General features: G+C 44.1%; 1 protein-coding gene across 4 annotated transcripts in view; it reads left to right on the top strand.

Annotated features, from left to right (window-relative positions):
• ASPSCR1 (ASPSCR1 tether for SLC2A4, UBX domain containing) overlaps positions 1–15,308 on the top strand; it is a 101,835-nt gene that overhangs the window by 51,617 nt on the left and 34,910 nt on the right. For all 4 annotated transcript variants that reach the window (XM_053294478.1, XM_053294474.1, XM_053294475.1 and 1 more), the window contains 5 exons: positions 3,423–3,562; positions 6,398–6,479; positions 7,292–7,358; positions 9,601–9,663; positions 10,260–10,312. In XM_053294478.1, the coding sequence (XP_053150453.1) occupies positions 3,423–3,562; positions 6,398–6,479; positions 7,292–7,358; positions 9,601–9,663; positions 10,260–10,312 (405 nt within the window). The remainder of the gene's footprint in view (positions 1–3,422; positions 3,563–6,397; positions 6,480–7,291; positions 7,359–9,600; positions 9,664–10,259; positions 10,313–15,308) is intronic.

The following is a 15,308-nucleotide window of genomic DNA, read 5'->3' as shown; positions in this document are numbered from 1 at the left end:
CCCCGGCTCTTCTCAAGGACCTTCCCCTCTCCAAGCCTTCCAAGATCGTGGTCATCACAGATGCCAGCTTCCAGGGTTGGGGAGCCCACTGCTTAGGGCACCTAGCTCAGGCTTGGTGGTTCCCGGTCAAAGCAAAGAAAAACATAAACTGGTTGGAACTTCCAGCCACCCGACTTGCCCTTTTCCAGTTTTATCATGTCCTTTGGGGCAGACATGTCTTACTCCGGACAGGCAACATCACTGCCAGAGCCCACATAAACAGGCAGGGCAGCACTCAGTCCAAGTTCCTGATGGAGTCTAACCTCAACTGGGCAGAATCCAACCTGGCATCCATTTCTCTAGTTAGTGGGAAGGTATTGCATGTTTTCATGGGTGAAGCAGCTCTCAGGATTTTCAGTGTCTATTAGGTTGTTCGTTCATCCTGCTCTTTCTTATATCTAGGCTGTTTCTTCCCTAACCCTTTCTGTTAGTTTCCTCCTGACTTCAGATTTCTCAGTTTTTTCCTACAACATACCACACACTTCACAACAGTCCAGGAACTGGGGTAGGGCGCCTCCAGTGGCAGGAAATTAGCCACATGTGACCCAGTCCAGTCTTGAGCATGCTCAGTACACAATTCTATTTGATGAGCTCCAGACACAGGGAAAAATAACCTTTCATGGTAAGTCAGTGTTCCTTTTTACCTAAGGAAGGCATTTTTTTAGAATATTCCCAGATAGTGTTTCTTAGACCCAGAAGCTATGACAGTATTTCAGTGTCAAAATCTGGGGCAGTACAGGGAGCTGTATACTGAACAATGCCATCCCTTCTTCCTCCACTGTTCTTCTGTTCCACCTCCTTTCTTAAATTGTGTTTCTGTCTTAAATCCTCTGGTGTGGCCCAACCATGAACACAAAACATCCAGCCTGTGGCTTTGCACATGAAAAATAGGCTTAGAAACAGAAACTGAAAGTCCAGAAACGTCCAAAGCAAGAGCTGCTAGTTGCTGGACACTGCTGGGCAAATTAGAGCCATTTTCATGAGAGAAAACTGAAACGAATGTATAAATTGGTAGGTAACTCTGTGGGTGTATGTGTGTGAGAGAGTCATTAATTCATTGGTGTAGCATGTTTGTTATGAGATATATATATTTTAAAATTTTTATTTTATTTAGATGATATAGTGGTTTTTTTAGATGAAAATTGTAAATTTTGTATTTTATTTACATTTTTGTAAAATGCTGATTTTTAATTTAAAAAATGATGATGATGATATTTTATCCAATCTGGTTTCAGGTGTTTTAGTTTGCAGCTCTTAGAAAAAATAAGCAACTGTTAGCAGGGCATTAATTGATGGCTTTCAGTTTTGGATTATCTCCTTGGTTTGAAATTGGGGATTGTCAAGATATGGGCATAGGACTTGTCTGTTTCTCCAGCCTCTGATAAAACAGGTAGCTGTTCTGGACTCTTGACCCCAGGACCAAAGGTCAGTGTGCACGCACAGCAATTTCAGCTGGAGCTTATTGACGTGCAAATTGGAGGAGAGGAAATGGGATAGCAGTTAGTAGGTGAGGTGACAGGTGGCCCCTTCACATCACATTGTAGGACAGTTGTCCTGAAATACTGGTTTCTTGTATTGGCAGCAGCTTCCATATGAAAACTGAAAATAATCTATCAATACCCTTATCTACTGTGTAACTTAGTAGGAAGATGGCAAAGTGCCCTGATTTTTGTGAGATTGGTAGCTCTCTTCTAGCGGGGTAGGAGTAGGAGTTCTAGACTTCTAGCCTGTCCGTACAAGACAGTCGCCCATCCCGTGCTGCTTCTGCCAGTCTCTAAACAGCCAAAGTCAGGCGACAGTAGTCTTTGCAAGAGAACAGATTGGCAGCTCGCGGGTACTCCTTGTGCTTTCTGCCCAAGGAAAGCTACAATCAGGCTCCTTCACCCTCTAGTTAGACCCAACTCTCTTTGACTTTCTAAAAGTAGCTGAGGGTCCCACCCACACAACCTCACTCTTTTAACTTCCCAAATTACCCTCTGGTGCCCACAAATAGAGGAAATCTTGCCTTGTAATTTGTGTTGTCTCTACTGACAATTGAGAGAGACTCCTTCTATTCCCAGAGGGCTTGTTCAGGGTGGGAGGGGGGTGGTGATTCTAGGGAGAAGTGAGAATAAGATAGGACAGGACAGTAGATGGTCAGGGATGAGTGGGTGGGAAAGAGGGCACAGACAGGGACGTGCTGGAGACATCAGGGTGTGGGGGTTATGGGAGATATAAATAGGAACTTTTATATCCAAGTTTATGGAGTCTGGGGCCAGGCAGATCATTGATGGTCAAGGACGCTGGTCTTCAAAGGAGCCTATTAAGCATTCAGACCAAGTGGTGCCTTCACTTTTTAGCTCTGGATTCACAGTGTGTCAGTGAACACTTTTCTGTACAGCAGCTTCTCTAGCCTGTCAGAACTAACAAGGCCTAGTTGCTGACAAAAGGACTTTAAGTTCATGTATAAGACCACCTTCTGTCAGCAACCAGATCCTATTAAATGGATGGTTGCTTTGAACATAACTAAGTGCATGGCCTGGATGCTGCTCTGCCACAAAGTCTCCTTTCTCTACCTGCCCTAACTTGACAGTGCAGGACATGACTGATACACCCTGTTGTTGCAGCTTGTCACTTCTGTGTGATAATTTCCAAGTTTTCTTTGAATTGCATTGAGACTTTTCGTAGCACTTCCAAATGGTTCCAAGTTTAGGGGCAACACCTTTGTTGTGGGCAGTGGGGAGGTGGCCTGCAGATTTCAGGCTGTAAAGTGCAGAGGGGTGTCTAGTTACAGAACTGACTCAAAATGCAGCAAGGGATGTTTTGTATCCTCTCAGATACGTGCATAGCTGGATAGCTTGTTCAAAAGTGTTCCCTCTCTAGATATTCTTTTTGATGTTTACATCTTGCTGCATTATTGCTACTTGATGTTTGTGAAACTGCCTTGTTAGTGTATTTTTCTTTTATTTAAAAGGATGTGTAAAACTGATTAATAAAAATTGAAATTAAACGTGTCCCCACCCTCCGACTCTCCCTGCAAATGCAAAGCTACCACATCAGTGAGAAACCTAGGCTGGAAGTCTAATCTCTGATATGGTAGCAATCTCCACCCAAGGAGATTTTGACATAGTACATGTAAACCTGAATTCTGAGGCAATACAATTTCATTTATATTCTTATAAGAGCACATGTGGATCAGGGCAGCAGGACTCATGGGGAATGATAAAGTTACAAGTCAATTATAGTCTGCATAGTTGAATGAACAGATCTTTTTGTTCAGGATTCTCTGGACACAAGAAGAAGACACTAATTTGCAGGTGCAAATGCCTGGTTCTCTGTCCTGTTCTGGTTCCATGTCTGTTTGGATTCAATCATCTTCATGCAATTTTGTGTTCCCTCTGCAGCATTTAGAGCGAGAGCCAGTTGTGTGCCATCCGGATTTGAAAGAACCTCTGGTCTCTGGCTCCCATGATCTTCCTGATGAGTTCTTTGAGGTCACAGTAGATGATGTGAGGAAACGTTTGGCCCAGCTCCAGAATGAAAGGTAAGGGGGTTTGGGGTGGGTGGGTTGTATTATTTGTGGTTAAGTCACTCCACCTGTAGGACCTTTCACAACCTTGCTGCTATAAAGGATAATGCAGATTTGGTCTGTTGCCCTGGTTTCTGAAGAAATCTTTTGAACTCCCTATATTGAGGACCTTTTGCCTCCCAGGTGTGCATAATGTCCATGTTTTTAGAAATTTTGTGTCTCTTTTTATTGTTCTCCACCTAAGCAAGTAGGTTTACCTGCCCAGGCTAGAATGTCACTACCTTTCCCTAAGAGCTGGGGAATATAGTTCAATATGTGATATGGGTGCAGCACGATCTGAAGCATACCTTACTCAGAAATAAGGTTCTCTGAGTTCAGTGGGATTTGAACTCCCAAGTAAGTGTGCATAGGGGTTTCATCCTTAATGTGGACAAAGAAGTGGAAGGGACATGTTTATTGAAATATAAACTGTAGAGGCTTTGTGCTCCAAATGCAGGCATGGAAAACATGTCTCTTGTGTGGAAAAAAATGCCTTTAAAAAAATTAAATGTGTAGCTGCACTATTGTATGTGCTCAGAGCAGGTTACAACTGTTTTTTTAAACAAACACATTTTTGTTGCCAAAGGGCTCACAAATACAGTAGGAGGAGAAATTCCTTCTGAATGTTTATTCTTTAAGGTGGTATTTTCCTACTTGGCTTTTAGGTCCATATGTCCTATTGGTTTCCAAGAACTTCAGCTAGCGCATCTAGGTCACAAGTTCCTTGGAAATTCTTTTGGCACTGTCTGTCATCTGCTTAGATGCCTCTGTTATAAACACTGGAAAGAAAACATTAAGATAGATGAATGGACAACAAAGCTCATAGTTTCTTTGTTTATATATTGGCAATCCCATTTGGTTCCCTTTGATCGCAGTGCAAGTCTGGTCAGGTGCTGAGCCAAAAAACAAATCCCCTCTGCTTTTAAGTCAGATTCTATATCCCCTCATTTTTGCACTGAGTAGTGATATTATCCAGCTGAAAACTGGAATCTTCATCTGCAGGTGAGAAACTATGCCTCTGACATGGGTTTATACAAAGGGAAGATAGGAGGAAATGTTGAGAGTTAAGACAACCGCAGATCGGGGACAATGCAACAAAGAGAAGGGATGACCCTATGCCAGCTACAGCTCTTGGAGCTCAGATTTTTGTTTTCTGTAGCCAACATCTCTGTAGTGAAATAAAGCCTTTATCTCAGAGCAAGCTCACGTGAGGGAAAGAAATGCTGAATCATCCCTGCTGAGCTGCATGACTAGGCTTCTGCTAAAACTCTTCTTTATTTTTGGTAGGTTCAAAAATGGCTGCCACTCCCCACCCCCACCCCCGCTTTTCAACAGAGCTTGACCCTCCCTGGTCATGGGGTGGAATCCCAGGGAAAACTCTCTTTATTCTGCTATTAGATAAGTACGAAAACCTTCCACGTGTATGCCTGCACGTGGTGAGAAAACTGATAGCTGCTGAATGCCTGAGGAGACGTGTTTGCACCAGAGAAACCCCCCTTCAGCCCCCTGTTAATGTATAATTGATACTAAAGCTTTGGAAAACTTTATAAATTATAGGCTGCCATTGAATGCTCTGGCATCCTTCTTGAAGGAACAAAGAAGAGGAAGTAGTTATAACCTTACTGACCGTTGCAATGATCAGATGGCCATATACTGGAAATTACCACAATACTGTACCTCCCAACAAATTGGTGTTTAAAGGCATGCAACATTGTGAAAATGATAAAATAGACCAATAATGCTAACATAAGAGAAGGTTGTTGGAACTGTGATAAATGTCAGGATAAATGATGAGAATTTTAAAGAAATGTTGCAACACCAAGTTAAAAACAGTAAAATATTGAATGTATTGAATTGTTGATGATAGGCAATTGAGTTATTCTAGTGAAGAATGCTGTATTATTGAAGGAGATGAAATTAAACTTTGAGCTTGCTAAACAGATGTCAGTATAAGAATGTCTCTGTGTTTGTATTTGCAGGGTGGTTTGTTTTTTGTAAGTTTTCTGGTTACAATAAATCCTTTACCTCTCATCAACTTGGTGAATCAGCACTCTTGAGTTTAATGTCAAATGAATCAAACCTTCCCTTTTTAAACTTCCAATCATTGCTTTGGTATTGTGGTATGGCATTTGTTGCACCATAGGTAAGCTGAAGGAAGCTTTCTGTTTACAGTTTTTTAAGGACCAGTAAGTTTGGATCCCTTTACACTTATGTTGAAAATTACCCTGCCCTTTGTGAACAAAGCAAGTGGTACAGGCCGCTGGGCACCCATGCAAGAAGATCCCAGAATGTAGCTCTGCATACTACATGGTTTCAAAAAGATATGCTTGTCTACAACTTCTTTTCTACACCACAAGGGGGAAATGTGGCAAGAATGCATACAAAGCTGTTATCAGTGTACTTTTGCTCTCAACCAAGAACAAATTGTACAATGGACAATTACAGAAGTAAATTTTGTTGTGAAGATGCATTGTGCGTTAACGCAAACCAGAAATTTGCAAGCACAATTGGATATAGCCAAAGATAGGTTTGAAATTTGATAGTGGACAACTCTGATCAGAGAGTTTCTAAGATCTTTTTGAATTGTGTCTGCTTTTGCAGTCGCATTTTTTAGGAGTGTGCAGTTTTTTAGGAGTGTGCAGAGGTACCTGAGTGTATACTGCTAGCTAGGAATGCATGGTAGGGAAGAGGGCATGCCAAAAATGATACAGAACTTAAGGTGGTGGCATAATTACTGGATTGTGTGGAGTGGCAGCAGCGGATTGTGTGGGTCTCTGATTGCACTGCTTGCTAAACTTCCTCTCTTCCTAGGAAGCGTTTGGAAGAAGCCCCCTTGATGACACAGGCACAGCGAGAAGCTCAAATGAAGGAGAAGTTGGAGCGTTATTCAAAGGTAACACTTTTTTCTCTTTATTCATTTGTATGTAAGCACTGAAGAGGTAGATATGTTGAAGGGGGATGCATAGGTGATTAATACTTATAGTTAATACCCAAAGCAAAGTCTTTCGGCTTCTGCTACTGCTCTGCCATTTAATTTTTCTTCTTCACTATATGTGTCATTTAGCCTCTCAGATGAATTAGTTGGGATAGATGATGAATGTCAGATGGGACTGACTGGTCAGTGCTGCATATCACCATAGTAGGATGCTTGAGGCTCGGTGTGTGACTCGGATCTTGCCTCTTCTGCTTCCCTTGTTCGTTGTCCTTTCTCCCCTGTGCTATGAGACGCAGCAGCCCTCTTGCTACAGAGGTGAAATCCAACACAGATACTTCACATGTATATGCAGTAGCCCTTGCAGAGTGTTGAAAGCACTTCACATACATTATCTTGTTATAATTTCTGGAAAATGTCCGTATCCCCATACTGCAGATGGGAGCGTGGCCACCTGGTGAGTCTGTGGCAGAGGTAAGGTTTGAACCAAGGACTTCCTGACTCATAGCTCAGTCAGTCTGCTGCCTCAGCTGTCCATTGTTGTTTCTGACTGGTCCTGGCCAGAGACCCATGTCCTCCTGAATGGGTGTCTAAGATGATCCTTTCAGTCATACTCTTTAAAGTCACATATGCAGCTTTAGGAATGTGTAATTGCCCATTCATGGCAAGGTGTGGCTTCTTGAGAACAAATTGGCCTTGCCCAGAGACAAAGGGGAGTCCGGTCATGGTTTAGGTTAACCTGAGTAGGCTCTTGCTCTTTGTCTTTCGACTAGGTGGTACTGAGAGTTTACTTCCCAGACCGTCATATTCTACAGGGCTTCTTCCAGCCCAGTGAAACAGGTAAGAACATTTCTGCCTCTGTTTCTCAGCTGCTGTCTCGTCTTAGTGAGTACAGTGAAACAGAGCAATAACTCCTTGCTCTCGGGCATGGTATCTGTGTTTTTAATGCAGGCAGTTGCACTTAAGTGTTTCTAGTTGTTTTGTTTGGGTGATGCTTTAAAAGGATCCACTGCAGCTTGTGCACAGTGAGCTGTATGGAGGAGGGCTGAGATTCTTCTCTAAACAGGATGTGCTTCTGACAACTGCTTGGTGGCTTCTTTTCCAGGCTGTTTACCGCGGCATTAGTCATGCCTAGATGAGGCCATTGAACAACAGGGTGTTGGTCCAGTGTAGTTCCAACCAAAGCCCAAAAAAAGAGTTGGAAGCACTGGAGAGAATTTGAATAAGCCACTCTTCTTCAATGTCCAGGGGCCAAAAGCAAAACCAGGCTTCCTGCACCTCTAAATAGCAAAAGGCTAGAACTTCCTGCTTCATGACAGGGCATACACCCAACTGTGCGATCAGCTCTTGGCTTTCCCCTTCTAGGAAACTAAATGTCTACTTCTTCCAATGAATGCCTACTCCTCCTCAGCTCTGAGAGTTGTGATTCAGAGCTCTAGGATGATAAGAGGAGAAGAGCTGGTCTTGTGGTAGCAAGCATGACTTGTCCCCATAGCTAAGCAGGGTCTGCCCTGGTTGCATATGAATGGGAGACTTGATGTGTGAGCAATGCAAGATGTGTGAGCACTTCATCCTCAGGGGATGAAGCCGCTCTGGGAAGAGCAGAAGGTTTCAAGTTCCCTCCCTGGCTTCTCCAAGATAGGGCTGAGAGAGATTCCTGCCTGCAACCTTGGAGAAGCCGCTGCCAGTCTGTGAAGACAATACTGAGCTAGATAGACCAATGGTCTGACTCAGTATATGGCAGTTTCCTATGTTCCTATGTACATATCTGCTTCTTCTTCCAGGCTTGTCTAGGATAGGATTCAAGAGCATCTGTGTTTTTTGTTGTTGTTGTTTTTGATGTGAGGTGTTCATATTTCCAGGGTGCTGGGTTGGAGTAAGTGAAACATGCAGTGGTGGAGAACCTGAAGTGATACTGCACACATACTTGATTGTAAACTTAGCAAAATAATTGGTATAGGAGTCCATCGTCTTTGTTTATCTGCAGTGGAATTTTCATTTGTTTGCAGAGTTGCAGCCTGTGTCTTTTAAAGGAAGAAGCTGCATATTTAAGGACCAAATCACATCTTTTATTAAATGTGTAGTTTGGCCTGATGGCAAGGGAGGAGTGGTGCTTTAACACTTTGCCCACATATGCCCCACAGCTGCTATTTGCCTAGGGGGAGAAGCCCACATTTGTGCCAATGAGAGTTTCCAGCCTGGGGCAAATAGGGTTGTAGCTGGGGAGATGAGGTGGTCGGGATCTTGGGGGCCAAAGCCCCCCTCCTTAATGCTATTGTCTCAGTCCTTATCCTCCTCCCTCCACAACTGCTATTTCCATTTTTAAAAGCATGTGGGGCCAAACTATGTGTTACATAGCTTGACTTAAAGTGTAGAAAGAAAGAGAAAAAAGGTAGGATTAGAATTGCCACTGTTGTGTTGCTGACACTCTGCTTTTTGTTAATCTGGTTTGACTGTTACTTCCATATAGAAACTGCCATGTACTTTGCTTAACTATATTTCAGTACCAGGAAAAGCTGTTTGTAAGAGCCTCTAACAGTAAATTGCAAGCCTCCTCAGCTTCTCCCTTCAGAGAAACACATTCTTGTGAGCTGTTTGCTGAGGGATGTTTGAGGCATTCAGTTGATAGATGATGGATGCCATGTGAAGCGACTTCTTCATCTGTCCCTGAGCAGAAGGACTTGAGCATACAGTGAGGCTCCTGTATGTCTTTGAGAAATCAGGTGGTGGCTTTGGTTAGGAGGATAAAAAAATTTCACAAAAGTAGGCTAAAGTCTCTGTGTCAGTCTTCTACTGAATGGAGGAAGTAGACTTCTGTCTTTAGAGACAGAGTATGCAGGCATAATGGTGTTGGGAGCAGAGGCTGATGCTGTAATGTGACCGTGGGCAGCTTTTTTGGGAATCTAAAAAGGTGCCAGCCAATCGGGGCATCACTTCTTGCTCTTTTCTGCCCATGGATCTTTTGGGACAGTGGCTACAGTGGTATTGTTTATAAAGGTTATGTGGCTAGGACCCCAGAAAGGATGGAGTTCAAAATATATCTTGTGTTTTGTAAGCACCATTTTCTTGCTTTATTTTACAGTTGGTGCTCTGAGAACCTTTGTGAAAAGCCAGTTGGCAGATCCAGAGATACCATTTTATCTGTGTAAGTTCAGATGTATATGTTGTAACTTTACAGCTGACATCCATGAAGAGTGATATCATGTTACCCATTTTTTTTGTCACCACCTAGATTGCAGGTATGATTTACTAACCCCAAATCTTAAATCATCATAGCCAGCAAGTCCACATTCCCTGGTTAGTAGGGATGTGTACAAACCAGTTCGGTGATCCATTCCCAGACTGCCAAACCGGTTCAAAAGACCAGCATTTGAGCCGGTTCAAAGGTGTGGGGGGATAGCTTTAAGGTGCAGGGTGGGTGCTCCCCCCTCCCCTTCTATCATTAAAATGGCTGGTGCGGGGCAGCTGTCTACCTCCTTGCTACCCAGGCCAGTGTATTACCGGAAGTGGCCTGTGCACATGTGGTGCATGGGGCAGGGGAGCACCCTCCCCGTGCCTTAAAGCTATCCCCCTGCTGCCGGCAAACTGGCTGTCACCGGTTCCGTGCACATCCCTACTGACCAGGCTTGGAGTAGTGTGTGCATGTTTCTCTCTTCTCCCCCCAACTCCAGTCTTGTCCTAAACCAGTATTATATTTTTCTTGTTCTCTCTTCCTAATGAGAATTTTGTGTTTTACTTTAGTTATTGCACCTCCCCGATATGTCTTGAATGATGACAATTTGACCCTCTTTCAGGTAATGTTTATATTTTTCCCTCCTGGTGGTTTATCTATCAAAAACACTCTCTGTGTGAGTGGGTGAATGTGTTTAAAGGGCTGCTGTAGGCTTCTGTTAAACCAAGGGAAGGTAACACCAGGAGTTTCAGAGCTTAAGCAGTTTCCCTTCCCAAGGTATTGTGAGGGCTTCCCATTGTTGAGCACAGGTAATTCTGGCAAAGCCCCTCTTTGGCAAAGCCAAGACAAGGTCCTTGACAGGCAGCTCTATGCTGTGAAACACTATGCTCCTGTGAAGAAAGTGTTTGCAAGGGATAGAAATTTGGGCTGGAAAGGGAGATCATAACACCAGCATGACAGGAAGTGGGACACTGGTCATAATAAAGCAATTGTTTGAGCTGACAAACATTTAACAGTCACTTACTGAAAGAGATGACCAGATCTAGCATGCATACTTGGTTTGGGCTTGGTACTGTTTTCAGTACCAAGTAGGAGAAGTTAGTTTCAGCTAGTTTTATGCTGCAAAATAGGGTTTCTTGAAGTTTTTCATGAGGCTATCCAACTGTTCAAGCCCTCTGTAACACAACCAGGACAAAGCAAGGATACGTTGCCCAACAGTATATTCATATTCACTCTGGAATGAATGAATGAATGAAATGAGTTCTGCTGTATACACTGGGGTTTGCTTCTAGGCAAGTGTGCATAGGATAGCTGTGTTTAGCCAAGAAGCAAGTCATTCAAGAGAAAAGGAAAGATGCAGGGCCTATATGGGCTCACAGTATGTTTTAGTGCTCCTATGGAAGGAGCATGGAGAAACTGCTAGGGATGTGCACAGAACCAGTTGATTGCTGGTTCGAAGGCAGGTGGGGCTTGAGTTTAAGGGCAGGGGAGAGTGCACTTAACCTTCCCTCTGCTTTCCCCCCACTGGTGCTCCGTTTGCAAAGGGACCACTGGGGCGGCAGTGTAACTCAGTCCCTATATCACCAGAAGTATCTGACGTGCCTGCGCGTGCTCGTTGCACCTGTTGGGCGCACACACAGGCACGTCGGGTACTTCTGGTGACGTAGGGACCGAGGAGGCAATGGGGCAGCATGGAGTTAAACTGCCGTCCCAATGGTCCCTCTGCAAATGGAGCGCCGGTGCGGGGAAAGCGGAGGGAGGGTTAAGTGCACCCTCCACCTCCCTTAAACTCAAACACCCCCACCCACCTTCGAACTTGAATATTGTGGTTGCAGCATGATGGTCACGCTCCATATTGTTGTGTAACTTGAAGTACAGCATGTGTGAACTGAATTCCTGGATGCTTTTCCAACCATTGGCCTGGTTCAGTTATGCAGAGCCAAGATGCCAGCCTGGTTTTGTGCAACATCCCCTAACCTTGCACGTGCACACGCTTTCCTCTCCTTCACACATTATGGAAGGAAAGATTCCACTTCCAATCCTGGCTTAGAATAACGCAGACCGTGTGATTTTGGCTTATTCTGGCCAGAGTTCACAAATAAGCTATGATCTGAAGCTTGGATTGTATCCCAGGATTGCTCAGGTTAGATATCACAATAGATCATGTCATGTTTTAAGCTAGAATTAGTAATAGAATTGTTTCTCCCTTTGTGTGTGGAAAGTGAGGGAGCATGTGCACCTGAGGGCAGCGAACATTGTGCAAAACCAGGATTCAATCAGAGCATTTTGTATGTTGACTGAACTGGGCTGCCATTTTGACTGAAAATGGTGATAAGGTCCCGTCCCCCCGTCCCCCAACATTCCCTTTTGGAAGGTGTGGGTTGTTATTAAGAGAGATGTGAGTGGCTCAATAACTCCTGGAGCCCAAGCATCTTTGGGAGTTGGAGTTTTGGCTCCTGGCATCAATCCCTCCCTTCCTTTTTTTTGCAATCCAAGAAGCTTGTGTTGGTTTTTAAGGCTGAGGATCACTGAAGTGAACTTCCTTCATTCCCCCTTTTGAGGAGACATTCTGCAACTTCTCGAAGGTTCCTCTCTGTTATGGGTCCATGCAGCTCTGTCTCTCCCTGCATTTGTTTCTTTTGATCTGCTTGCCCCCAGGTGTTAGACAAGAGTACAACTTGCCGAGGGAACGGCCTATATTGCTGTTTCAGGAGACTAGAAAACCCTTGCTCTTGATTTTTAGGAAGACTCACTGTGAGGCAGAACTCCTGGCACTAAAAGGTTTTTGCCTCAAGTAACTGTAGTGCTCTGTGTTTCATTTTGCAAAATATTAGGTTGAGCTGAAAGGGCTTAGCCAATAAAAAGTGTGTTGGCTTTCTTGCCCAAAGAACAGCAAGGCAGGACTAGAGCTGTCATTCGTAGGGTATGATATACCAAGGGTCACTTAGAGGTTGTGGGGTCATACAGAGGGTAACAGGAATCCGTTTGCGTAGTGTATGTCAGAGCCTCTCAGGCGGCATATTGAATTAGGAAAGGATTAGAACTCTTCTGAAGTTGTTTATAATGGAGCTTTCCAAATTCCATAACTTCCTGGCCAGGCCATGCGGATGAGACACAAGTGCAGTTGCTGTCAGAGCTGAATGTGTAAAGAGCCAATACCATGCCACCTGCATTCAGGCTTGAGACCTCTCCCCTTCCTGATACGTGTATCTCAATGAAGCCCTCTTGCCAAGAAGCTTAGGTTACCCCCTTGAAAACATTTCTGTCTCTGTATGGTTTACTAATCGAGTTCTGTTTGTTGCCACAATGCTTATGTTGGCCTCCTTTCTCCTACCCAGGGGAACATGTTGGGTCTCTGCTCTTCACAGTATGGGTGTGTTTTTATTGTTCGTGGCTGGTGGTTCCACTGCTCAGGCATGATACTGTGGTTAGCTGAACTTTCTGCTGTCATGAGGGCCTTTCTGTCAGAGTCTTCCTGACTGCTTTTATAATACTTTTGCAAATCTCTTTCCAGTGCCAGTAGCACTGTACTCTGTTGACATGTAACAAATGAGGGTGGGAGCAGGGAGGAAGATTGCCTTACTGTTGGGGCTGCTGCTTGCTTTTAACAGAACAATCTGGCTAGTTGTGTGCTCCAGCACAGGAGTGGGGAGCATTTAGCCTTTAGAGACTTTTTAAAGTGTCAATGAAATGTTCATAAAATGGCAAAGCATTGTTATAGGGTTAGGAGAGGTAGTGGTAAGTTGTTTGTGTTGGCTTCTTGAGTTCAGTTTCTATACACTCACTTCTACTTAAGTTTCTGTTCCATTTTAAAAAAAGATGTGTTCTTGAATTCAAGCTGTAGACCAGGGATGTGTGTCACCTCCAAAGAATCTCTTAAAAATGAATAAAAGGTAGCAAAATGGGATGCAGGTGAAGGAGTTGTTTTTGCTCACATCATCTCTTTAAAATATCTAGTAGATATCCATAACACTTGTGGAAGTCAATTCCACATAGCAAGCAATCCCAAAAGCAATTAATGCATTATCTGAGGGAAGAGTCCCAATTCCTAAAACACAATATACTGGTCAGAGAACCATTACGTTCTTTGAGTGCAGGGGAACATTTTTCCTCAGACACCCCACTCCACCCTACCCAGTGCTGCATGGCAAACTGCTCTTGAAACCGAGGAACGTTTGTATGTATGTATGGTGTGAGAGAAGGTTGGGTGGTTGAAGGGGAAAAGTCAGTTTCACTGGGCTAGTGGAAGCCCTTTGTGTGAGCCTAAAAGGCTCCCTGGATCCTGGCCGTTGTACTTTTAGTTCTTGGGAAATGCCATGTTTCTGCAATACATGTGACCTGGGCAGGAGTTGGGAGGAGGACATGAGAACTGTGCACAGCAAATGAGAAGCAAATACATGTTTGCTGCACAATAAATGGAGGTTGCAGAATAAAAATATTTAACACCTGAGACTAGCCTCTGCTTAGATGTTCTTGCAGCCCTTTAGCGCTGGAACAGACGGCTCTGTGCCTTTGTTTCTGAGTCACAGTGTCATCTTGGTGGGGAGCAGTGAGTTCAGTGTCTCTTCCCCCCCCCTTCAAAGCCACTGAAGATATTTTAATTAATAGCAGAAGTGCCAGTGGAAAGGTCCCTTGTGCCTTTGAACTGTGCGACTTTCCCACTCGTTGGGAAAGCAGCTCCTCCCAGCTTCCCTAGTTTTGTGCCATCTTGCCCACAGCTGCCACCCAACATGCTCTCAGATTCCCATACGCACTTGTCATGATGGGAAAATGGGGAAAGAGGTTTCTTGAAGCCCTGAGAAATCCGGGGGGTGGGGTGGGATGAGTTAGGATTCTGACTAAACTACTGGTTAAAATCCATATCTGAAAATGAGAGCTTGTCTGTACTGCTTGGCCCTATGTAGGCTAAGGGTAACCAGGTGCTGACCCACAATGCATCCAGGCCTGCACATCAATTTTCAGTGGCCCTTCCAAGTGTTAACCGACATGTGGTGAAACCTTTGCCCACACTTACACTTGTGAGGAAAGTTAGGAACACTTTAAACTTGTTTTCAAGAAGTGTGAGAGGCCGAGAGGCCCTACCTTGTAATGATACTATTTTTGTTGGGTGTTCCTTGAGTCTGCTACTTTGAACATCCCTGAGTGCATATGTTCTGTAAGGGTGAAGCCCTTCCTGTTAGGTGGTGCCAGTAGTGCCGACTCTCTTATAGGGCCTGACTACCCTTAGAACAGTAAACCTGTGTGGCCAAGTTTGCGCTGGGACTACCGTCCGGAGAATATGGTGGTCCCCAAGAAGTTGTCCACCTCTGCATACTTTGACATGTCTCTCTGTCTTTGCACTCAGCCTTTTTTTACAGAGACTTTCTCATCTCCGTCATCAAATATCTGATAACTGTTTAGCCATTTCTTCACTTCCCCTACTTTCTTTCTGTACGTTTTCTGAATATGCTTACCAATAGCCTGTAAGTTAGTATTGCATCTTCTCTCCCATTGATTAAACCAAGGCACAGTCGGAGCCTTCCCCTTTTATATGTTTCTGTTTGGGGCATCCTGTATAATGTGGAGAAATGGAGTAGAGGGCAGTGCCAAGTTGTGAAGGACCCAGGGTCAAAACCCTG

Source organism: Hemicordylus capensis, chromosome 2 (genome assembly GCF_027244095.1).
Source record: "Hemicordylus capensis ecotype Gifberg chromosome 2, rHemCap1.1.pri, whole genome shotgun sequence".
In the NCBI taxonomy this organism is placed as follows: domain Eukaryota; kingdom Metazoa; phylum Chordata; class Lepidosauria; order Squamata; family Cordylidae; genus Hemicordylus; species Hemicordylus capensis.
This window is presented reverse-complemented; position numbering and strand designations above follow the sequence as displayed.